The sequence below is a fragment of the Gossypium hirsutum genome, chromosome D07, assembly GCF_007990345.1.
Source record: "Gossypium hirsutum isolate 1008001.06 chromosome D07, Gossypium_hirsutum_v2.1, whole genome shotgun sequence".
Taxonomy (NCBI): Eukaryota; Viridiplantae; Streptophyta; class Magnoliopsida; order Malvales; family Malvaceae; genus Gossypium; species Gossypium hirsutum.
Genome location: NC_053443.1, coordinates 33927603 through 33938638, shown reverse-complemented (window position 1 = coordinate 33938638; position 11036 = coordinate 33927603). Strand labels below are relative to the sequence as shown.

The 11036-nt window shown below is 36.5% G+C and overlaps 1 protein-coding gene across 2 annotated transcripts; it reads right to left on the bottom strand.

The window, feature by feature from the left end:
- Window positions 1-5314: 5314 nt before the first annotated feature.
- LOC107954725 (uncharacterized) lies at window positions 5315-10786 on the bottom strand. 2 transcript variants are annotated; one of them, XR_001699663.2, is made up of 8 exons: window positions 10210-10786; window positions 9626-9725; window positions 9133-9198; window positions 8356-8473; window positions 7996-8078; window positions 7827-7854; window positions 7235-7296; window positions 5641-5734 (listed from the first exon to the last, which is right to left on the bottom strand). XR_001699663.2 is itself a non-coding variant. In XM_016890374.2 (7 exons), exons 1-7 carry the CDS (start codon window positions 10437-10439, stop codon window positions 5623-5625), a joined length of 771 nt encoding a protein of 256 aa, XP_016745863.1. In that variant the 5' UTR covers window positions 10440-10769; the 3' UTR covers window positions 5315-5622. The 2 variants fall into 2 exon arrangements, 1 of the variants encoding a protein (XP_016745863.1); XM_016890374.2 differs by lacking the exon at window positions 7827-7854 and having other exon boundaries at window positions 5315-5734; window positions 10210-10769.
- Window positions 10787-11036: the final 250 nt, after the last annotated feature.

Below are 11036 nucleotides of genomic sequence, written 5' to 3'. Positions count from 1 at the left end.
TGTTATTAGACAATGGTTAAATCACCAGTATCTGTATTTTGATCCTGTAGCCAGTTTGCAATTATTGGAACGTGTCATACCAACACTGTGTGGTGTGTAGGGTTGGAAGGGTATTCAATACCCTATTTGGTGTGTTGGGTTAGTCAAAGATGGTGTGTAGTGGTAGGGAATAGGAAAACTGCATTTATGTTGATTTGCTCTGTATCTGAGAATAATCTAGCTTACTATTTGTCTGAACTGTTATGTTCTGTTAAAATGAATGATTTACTTACTAGATCTATTTCTGTTCTGAACTCGAATTTGGGACTTTACTAGTTCTAACCTAAATCTATTTGAACATATAGTTATTTCTTTATAGATCATTAATTCATTTCTTCTGTTGACTGAATCACAGGTAACCCACAGATTTGATCGGGTCCGCGAATCGGGAACTCGGTCATACTATTTATCCACTATATCATTATTATTACCATTGACTCATTTACAGTAGTTTCAAGACATATGATGGTTAAGATATTAGTTTTTGTACTACATGTTAGGTTTGTTAAACTCTAGTTTGCTTTGGAAAGACTTTTAACTAAGATTCAGAAGTATTGTTTTGTGGAAATTTTGATGTAACTCTTCGGACTTGGCCTTGTTGTCTAGGCCGAGTATGGGGTGTTACAAGGAAGAGGAGAAGTTGGTCGTCAATCCTAAAGATCTCATTGTTGTCAACATTGACTATGATTTATGTCTTGTCGGTAAGTTTCTTAGAGAGAAGGTGATAAACTTTGCGGTTGTGGAAAGGACTTTTTTGTGGTTGTGGTGTTCGATCCGAGGTGCTAGCATCAAGTTGATTGGCGATAAGTGGTTATATTTTGATTCAATTTTTTCATGTGGTGGATCTAAAAAAGATTATTTCAGGGTCTATGGTCCTTTAACAATTGTCTTCTTTTGGTTTATAAGTTGGCTCAATGAGAGAATTCGGAAAATGTTAACTTTTTCTTTGCGGATTTTTGGGTTCAAGTCTATGATTTGCCACCCGATTTTGCTTCGTAAGCCTTGGACAAGAGTCTCGATAATGTTATGGGTTATTTCTAAGATTATGATGCTAGTAGCATATTGAACGTGTTGAATAACTTCATGAGCATTTGTGTGCATCTAGAAATTCATTAGGCTCTTATGAGGAAAAAGAAATTAAGAAAACATGATTACCTTATTTTAAGGTCAGTTTTAGTTAGAAGCGGCTTCCTCTTGTGTGTTATTTGTGTGGTATAATATGACACAATGACTAGTTGCCAAAGATTGCTCGACTCTTCGGAGGGGGAGCTAATCCAAGGTTGGTCGGAGGATATACGAGCGGAGGTCAAACATAGGAATCGAAAGCAATTTGTTTAGTGGAGGCGTGATTTAAGAAAGAATGAGAATTTTTGGGCGACATTTCAGGTGGGATTATATGATCAAGTGGGAGGGGGAGTAATTCACACATCCAAAATAGATGGCTTTCTTATCTAAAACAGCTAGCTCTCAATGTCAATGTTGGAGCTAATGATCAGGGCCAAGGGGCATCAAGTGGACTATCGAATGATGGGCCTTTTCCGGGTATGAGTGTTTAACAATCCATTAAAGATTCTATTATGGATGTTGAAGAAAAAAAAGAAAAGAAAAAGTATAGGGTCGATTCTAATGTTTCAGCTCAGCATGTTTCTTCAAATGATACAGCCCAGCTTACTACTATTTGGGGCAGCTCTTGCTTTACTCAAACTACTGTATCGGTCGGTCTCTTAGAGGAGACCCATCGGAAGCCATGATTTGTATTGCTTGGAACTGCCGGGGACTGGGTAATCCCCGTGCGGTACTCACTGTCAGGGAGCTTGTTCATTCTAATAAACCCAGTATTTTGTTTTTATCTGAGACTTTAGTTCATTATAATAAAATTGAAGAATTGTGCTTTTCTTTACTTTTTGGTTACTGTTTGTGTAGACCGTCTTGGTCGTAGTGGCGTACTTGCATTATTTTGGAATTCGACTTTTAATATTTCTATTTTCGGGTATTCTTAGAATCACATTGATGCTCTTGTTGAGTTACACAATGGTTTTAAATAGAGGCTTACTGGTTTCTATGGTTTTCCGGAGTTGAGTAGGAAGCGTGGTTCTTGGGCTTTGCTAAGACATTTGGCGTCCCTTAATTCTCTTCCATGGATGTGCTTTGGGGATTTCAATAATCTTTTGTCAATTAATGATAAGAAAGGTGGTGCAGTTTACCTTACTGTTTGGCTCGATGGTTTTCGTGATTGTGTTTCAGACTGTAATCTTTTAGAGGTTCCTCTTTTACTTGGGAATGGGGTAGGGGAACCAGTTCTTTTGTCATGGAAAGGCTTAATAGGGCTTTTGTAAATGACGCGTGGGTTCAACGCTATCCATTCCATAAGCTTTATAGTCTTGTGTGTCCCACTTCGTATCACTCACCTATTAAATTAGTGGTGAAAGCTAGGTTTTCAACCCCAAGAGTTCAGCGCTTCAAGTTTGAGAAGTTTTGGCTTAGTGAAACTGGTTTTTTTGATGTCATTGCAGATGCTTGGTTTATGGTGTCGAATGGGTCTGTTTCTGCCAAGTTAAGTAATTGTGTTATTTCTCTTTCTTAATGGAGGTACAAGTTGGGAGGAAATTTCATTTCTTGTATTAAGGTTGTTAAGGAGGAACTTTTCCGGTCATATTCTGTAGGGAATACTGATGATGAGGTTCTAAAGTTATGTTTTGACTTAAATATTTTGCTTGCTCAAGAGGTGTTTTAGAAACAGCGAGCTAAAGTTTTTCCATGCTTGGGTGAGTAAAAGAAAATGGTTAAATCATATTTCTATGCTTTATGATGATGTGGGTCAGCAATGTACTGATGAGGCAGGCATGCATTTCATTGTTCTTAGTTATTTTACTTCTCCTTTTTTGGTTTCGGCTAGCTTGCAGTTTGATGCTTTTTCTGATTTTGATTCTCGTGGTACGGACTCTGATAATAATGCTCTTCTTTCTCCTTTTACTACTGAGTAGTTTAAACCGGTGTTGTTTGAAATGCATCCAGATAAAGCTCTCGGGCCGACGGTATAAATGTTGCATTCTATCAGAAGTGCTAGCATATTATTGGTGAGGAGATTTTTACAGAGTGTTGTGAATGGCTGAATGTAGCTGCTTCCCCCCCTCCCCCCTTAGATTAATGATTCCATTATAGTTTTAATTCCGAAAAATCAGAAGCCGACATCTATGAAAGATTTGAGGTTGATTGCGCTTTGTAACATTGTTTATAAACTGGTGGTGAAGGTTCTTACGAATTGTCTGAAGATCTTGTTACCTCGATTCATTTCTCGGTCTTAATTTGCTTTTGTTCCAAGTCATCTCATTACTGATAATGTGACAGTTGCTTTTGAAACCATTCATCACATGAAGAATAAAGGGTGAGATTTGATGGGGGAGATCGCTTTAAAAGTTGACATTAGTAAAGCCTATGACATGGTGGATTGGATCTTTCTTCATTATATTTTGGAAAGGCTGGGTTTCATTACAGATGAGTAGATTGGATGACGCTTTGTGTTCCCTCGGTCAACTATATCATTTTGTTTAATGGCACTGAGTTGGGACCAATTTCTCCCAAACGAGGCCTCTGTCAGGGTGATCCATTATCACTGTATCTTTTCATTCTGTGCACTGAGGGGCCAAGTTATTTGATGATGAACTCAGAGAGATGAGTGGATATTCATGGACTCTCTATTTTTAGGGGAGTCCTACATTGTCACATCTGCTTTTTACAGATGATAGTTTCTTCTTTTTTCGTGCTATGGAGACAGAAGCTAAGGTGGTGAAGGGGTCTTTGTTATGTTACAATGAAGCTTCTGGGTAGGCCATTAATTTCTTTGAGTCTGGAATTATGTTTAGTTCTAATACCAAGCAACAAGGCCGTTAGAGAATTTGCTCTATTCTTGGTGTTTCAATGCCTCTTAATCATGGTCGTTATTTGGGACTTTCGTCACTTACTGGGCGTAAAAGAAAGCAAGTTTTTGCTTTCCTAAAGGAGCATTGAGCAAGTGTATCCACAGCTAGAAAAATAGTTCTCTCTAGTGCAAGTAAGGAAGTTGTGCTTAAAACGGTGGCTCAGGCGTAGTCTATAGTCAGAATGTGTTTTTACTACCTCATAATGCTTGTGATGACCTACTGAAGATGATGAGATCTTTTTGGTGGGGTTTTGATAATGATGGGCGGAAAATTCACTAGGCTTATTGGGATAGGTTTTGTGTTCCTAAACAATTTGGTAGATTGGGTTTTCACAACTCGAGAAGCAAGGTTGGCAATTCCTTTCAATGCCTGAGTCTCTTTCTAGTAGAATTTACAAAGCTAGATATTTCCTAAATTGTGGGTTTCTTGATGAATTGGAAGGTAATTCTCCTCCTTTCTTTTGGAAAAGTATTCATAAGGCTATTAAGGTGCTTTCTAAAGGGGTTAGATGCAGAGTTGGTGATGCAAGGGCGATTGAGGTGCACAATGATTCGTGGATTAGTGACAATGATAATTTTTTATTTATTAATTCTACTCCAATTGAGGGTTGTGAACATCTGGAAGTCAATGGTTTAATCCACTCTAACAGTGGTGCATTGGATACAGATATGGTTGAGGGACTCCTTACCCCATAAGATGCTGACTGTGTGCTTCGTATGCTGATCAGTTGGTCTACGGGGGTTGATCGGTTAGTTTGGCATTTCTCCCCAGATGGTCATTATACGGTGAAATTTTCTTATAAAGTCGCTTTGGGTATATTCACAACTTATGATGATTTTTTTGCCGATGGTCCTTGGAAAGCGTTGTGGAATGAAGTGTTGCCAGCTAAAATAAAGGTTTATCTTTGGCGTTGCTTGTGTGGGTTTTTCCGTGCAATAGTAAGTTTTTTCATCGTGGAATCCAAGTTGATTCTCTCTGCTTTAGGTGTCAACAGTCAGAAAAGGACATTGATCGTGTTCTTTTTTGTTGTTCACATGCCAAAGTTGTTTGGGATTTGCTAGATGTTGAGTCCCAATCTGCTTTTAGAATGATGCCGGAATCTGTTGTGTATCAGGCGAGGTCGTTCCTGCAAGGTTGGTTGGTAGCTCAAAAATGTGCATGAGTCAGCCGATTTTTAGAACACTAGTTGAGGGTGGTGATGATCACTGTTGCTGTCCGGCAGCAAGTAAACTAAAAAATGCAACTTTGACGTCGCTATTTTAAATAACTACTAATTGTACCTCGTATCATTTCCAGCTCAGTCTTTTTCTATCCGTAGGATCGCTAACAATAATCCATAACTGCGGGTACTAGTATAGGCAAGCAACTAAAACATCTTATCTCTTCGCATTGAAATGCAACTACGGTCAACATTTGTTCAATGATTATACAGACAGTTTCCTTCTACAAAACTAAATATTCACAAGCTACATCAACTATTATAGTTCTTACAATTTAATCATGAAGAAATGAAATTTGTCACATTCTAATTTATAAAGAAATAACACGCATCAAAAAAATTACTTCATCTCAACTGACTTAAACCCGAATGTATTTCAGAAGCTCGGTGTTGAGTATCCTAGCTCAAGACAAATGGTCAGAAGTATCATCAGTAAGCCCTGGGTCATGATTTCATTGCATTGGACGACTGAGGAAGGATGTTGTTGGCCAGTTCTTCATTTACCTTGACAGGAAGTGGAGGCATTTGTTTCATCACCTCGGGCTGGTCATTCAAGCTGCAGATGACTCGTCCATGTTAATTAATGTACAGAAGACATTTCGTGTAAATTGCTATATATTTTCGGACGCAATGAGCTATAATAATCCTGATGTGAAGAACAAGTTCACAGACAACTGATGAAATTTCTCAATTCTTGACACCTTAGCTAACGAAATTTCCTACTAATCAAACGAAACAATTTCGCGTATCTTTATACACGATAGCATGCAATAATAATGAATACCTCCAAATTCACTAAAGCTTTTTTTTTTCTATGTTACCCGGACTCTTCAGTTTCTCTAGAGCACCCATGTATGACAAATACTTGGACACAAGAATAATGGTATGATCATCCACACATATGGAAAAACTTAGAAAAAATGAGCATACCCAGACTCGTACCCATATCTAAGGTACCCCAAATCTGAGTATCTCTTTATGCAAGGGATATGCATAACATCAACATTGAGGGAAATAAAATTTTCATTTCAGATTAGTCTCTTGCACAAAGCAGACCAAGATGAAATTATATGCTTCAAGGATTTCTCTTATATTTCCCTTGAATTGAGCCAATCGAAACAATTGCCACCCAAAGGCAATAGCTCACACAATTTTTATTAGATCTAGCAAGTCCCCCCAAGCATTTGATTTCTGGTAGCCCTTGAACAAAGGATCTTAATGACAATGACACATGCATCTAGACATCAAAGCCGAGGTACACCCAAGTATTTGAGTTGTTAATCAATTTTACTTTCAGAATCTTCACATAAATCTGAATATTTTCATACATCAGTGGTTGTCAATTTTATTCAGCAAAGACGTAACAGAGTTGAGGGCAATCATCATAACTTCATATTAGACAAGCCAAATCTATCTTGCAACAAGACCAGGTGATTTATAGGAAAAGGCTATTAATCAAAGGGTTAAGATTCATAAAGCTTAGTTATTCTGACAGTTAAGCTACAAAGGAGGAAAGTGGTTATGAAATTGAAACATTTGATTAACAAAGTTATCATCCTCACTCCATTCCATCCTTCATACCAAGCAAGCCTTAGTGGCGGGTAAATTTTATGGTATAATGATGGAGCACAATGAAAAGTACTGCAGAATTGCTACCAGAAAATGGTTCAGGAGCTAAAACACCAACTACACCCTCGACAGAACTTTTTCACATCATTTGCTTTGGATTGGCCAGTTGTAGGATCATTTGTCTTCCTTATTTTCACACGGGCAAATTCAGAAATTTTTTAGGAGAGGCCAAATTTTAAGATGTCAAACCATAATTTTATTATTTATTAATTTATAATTTCATCATTTTGAAGGGACTAAAAAGAATTTTTTTCATTTTTGGGAGGCCAAGGTCCCTCCCTGCCCCCCTAAATACGCCCCTGTTTTCACTTCTCCAACTTTAACATGATCTTTAGTTTTCTATTACAAACTTGCAATCATGCAATAAATATGCAACTATATCTAATTTGGACGACACGTAACAGAGAGCATAGAGGAAATAACATACTCATTCAAGATTGTGAGGATATTGTCCCGTGCTTTGCATAAGAGATTAATATTATCATGTATCTGCATGAAAAAAAGAATAATAACAATCAATAAAGAAAGAATATGAAGATACTAGGGAAACAGCGGCGTCCAAACCTACAACAGTATGATAATAAGGCCAACCAAACAGATGGTTGTAATCATCAAATAACCTTCATTTTTCATACAGAACCTTTAGACAGTAAACTGTCATCAACTTATTAGGTGGCAAAAAAATAACAGATAATATTAAATATTGAAGAATCTGAGTAATAAATGAAATTGAAAAGTGATGTCTAATAATGGGACAGCTGTCTTTGCATGCATGAGAATGGCATACAAAGTATTAGTTACATCTACAGAATCAGAGTATCGGTGCCTTCTGATAAAATTGAATTTTTTTTGGTTCACTATTTGATCTTTCATTCTTTTTTTATTCCAATTTTTAACACGTTGCTACTTTCACTCAAACCACCAAAGACCTGATACAAACAGGTCCAGTGGGAAAATATTATACTTAGAATAATAGAAAGATATCAACTCCTATGAATACAACTTGACAACGCATAAACCTTGAGAGTTGAAAGAGAAAGATGGCCACTTAAAGCAAAATGAAGCAGCAGCAGCAGCAGCAGCATTAATGAATGCAAAATTAGAAAGTAACAGATCAGAAGAAAGTCAGAGCAGATGTACACAGGTATACAATTATGAAGGAAATTGTATTCAAATCAAATATTTCACCTGGAAAGATGAAAAATTTGCAGATATTTGATTAAACATTTGAGCAGTTTGTTCCAGTAGGTCTCCTGTCACACCACCGATAGCTGAAAAGACATGATTCAAATTATAAAAGCGTATAGAGAGCAAGATGACCATATTGACATCTTAAATAAAGTTCCCTCTAATCTATCCTATCCTCTTTCCGTTTTCCATACTTCCATTGGCCAATTTTAGACACGTCCTAAGATTTATGATCTACATGGTCACTGACCCTTGTCAGCTCCAAATAAACCTGTGTACTAGTCAAGTTCTAAGCTTGATAAAATTTGATATATTCTAAAAATAAGCATTGTCCATAGGAATAAAAAGTTCAGCTCAAACCTTTGTATGGGATGCCATCATCATTGTCCATAGGGATCACCGGTGGAGCATATGAAGGACCATTAGGCCTAGTTGGTAGATGAGATGTAGACTTTGCAGAAGAGTCTGTACCCTTTTCCTGTAAACAATGTCCTTATCAACTTGAGTTTTCAGGAGATGAAGCAACCTCCCTAAATAAAGAACTAAGATGCAAATAGAAGAACTGCCTAACTAAGAGGGCTGAGGAAGCTTTTAAAGAGAAGGTGAAGTCCCTTCACCCACCTGAGCTTAAACAACAACGGGCATAATTCAACTTTCAACCACATCTAATTATGCCTGAGACATGCTTGATAAATCTTTTAGTTAATTAAACATACACCTGGGATATAATGGGAATTTCCATTTATGTAACCTTGATTTTTTTATCTAGTTGCCCTCCAGCTTGAGGTATCTTTTATGGCAGACCTTATTCAAGAATTTTAATATGCATGTTTAATGGAGAATGATGAGAGTACAACAACCACAGAAATGAATGGTAGACGCTAGACATATATTCATTTCAAGCAACAGTCAAGTCAAGAGTGCTTAAACATGGCATCATCGGTCATAGGTAAAAACTGTGACAATAGTAAAAACTACTGACGCTAACACACAGGCTAGGCAACTTCATTTAGGAAACAATCATGGGAACTGAATTTTCTTCAGAAAACATGCTTCAAGGATCCAATTTAGAAACATAAAGCATGGGAGAAAAACATTGCATCAATTGTACTAGCATAAAAACTTTAAAAAGCATACCCTTCTGTCTTTATTTTTCCTTGCTGTATTATGATCATCTTTCCTTCGTTTGCCATTTTCCTTTTTCTGCAAACAGATTCAGATAAGTTATGATTCAAATAGACTGCACAATTACACGCATGTTTACTTGTACCAAGTGAAAAACACAAGAAAATCTATTACAACAGCACTTTAAGCTGTAAACTATTCCACCATAAAAATTATCATTTAAAGCGACAGATGTTAAAATGAAGCAAAATTTAGTAAACAAATGCAATTCTTGGACAAAGAGTTTTTAGACCAAAGCTATCAAGGTTCAGGTAAAATGAAATGTTTGATCCAAAATAGTCAATTTATTGAAGTTATAACCATATAAACTGCTTTGAAGGAGAACAAGTTAAGAAGTTATGCATATCATGAATTCTTTCAAGCTGTTTTCACCCAAAGAATAAATAATTTAATTAATAATGGTGTCAAAGTTCCAATAACATAAACTTCGAAATGACCAACTTACAGTCATCCATCTACAACGCAGTGCCACATCCCGAACGGTTTTGTCTTTTAACTGCATTGCGATCTTAGCATATCGAACTATGGTTGAATCAGAGGCATACCTGCAAACGCAATATTATTAGTACATATTTGAAATACATAACTTGTGTTCTCAACGGAATTTAGCATTCATCAAGGGAAACTAATACATAAATAGATACAACGAGATACAACTGAGAAACACAGAAATAAAGAGATAAAAAAAAAAACATTATCACTTCAGTTTCCTTAAACTTAAACAAATAATAAGGCCGCAAATGCGTACTCAGTGGAACTAAAAAGGTTCTCATGTCAACAAAGACAGTAATTCACTTTACATAATAAAAGTTGAAAATTGACATCAAGAATCTGCTATTGATGTCTTAACCAACCTGAACTAACTTTTTTCTTATCCTAAAAGATTTGAAGATAAGATAAATAATATTTCCGAATTAAAAGAGAGAGAGAGAGAGAGAGAGAGAGAGAGAGAGAGTTGGAAATAGAAAAAACGGTGAGTACAAGTTGCAGAAATGAAAATTGAAGTGAGAAAAGTGGAAAGGGAGTTACTTAGCGAGCAAATCTTCGAGCATCGATTGTTCATCAGACGTCCAGTCGACGGAGATGCCAGGGTTGTGCCTCAACGCAGACTTAGTATCAGCAGAGACGGCGGCGGAGGTATTGCCCCCGCTGCTGTTGGAATTAACGGAAACGCCATTGGCTGGTGGAGGAGGAGCCGTCACCTTCTGGCTCGACGAAGCTTCCTGATTATTCCCCGTCGGATTCGCACTCGCAGCCATTACAAAAGTAAAAAGCTACTAGCTCTTGTTTGTTTGTTTCGAAATCTAACGTTGGAATTGCGGAATTGAAATCTTATTTATTTCTGAAGCAAATTACGAAATTAAAAGTATGTAGAAAATATAATTAGAGAGGAGGAAGGCGAGAAGGGATGAATTCTTGCAAAAGGGATAGACATGGAAATGGAGAGCCGTCTTTCGATTGCCAGACTAAGAAAGCGAATCTTTTTTTATTAATTTTTGCCTTTTTCTCTTTTTCTTTTTGGGGAAAAGAAAAACAATTTGCCTTTTTTTTTCTTTTTTTCTTTTTCACTTTTCCTGAGTGAGTGACATAAAATTTCTTTTATTTTTCCAAAACTTGTTTAAGATGCTTCCTTTACTTTAGGCAAAAGGCTTACTTACCCAACGGTAATTATTTTTTACCATATAAAAACAGACACTCCTGACAAATATCTGAACTGTTCAAATTTATATTAGATATTGCAATAAAAATAAAAATAATTGAAATTTTTTTAAGGTAAAAATTAAATTATTGTAAAATAAATAATTTATTCATATAATTTTTTTGGTAATATGAAACATATTTGTGTGGCTTAAACG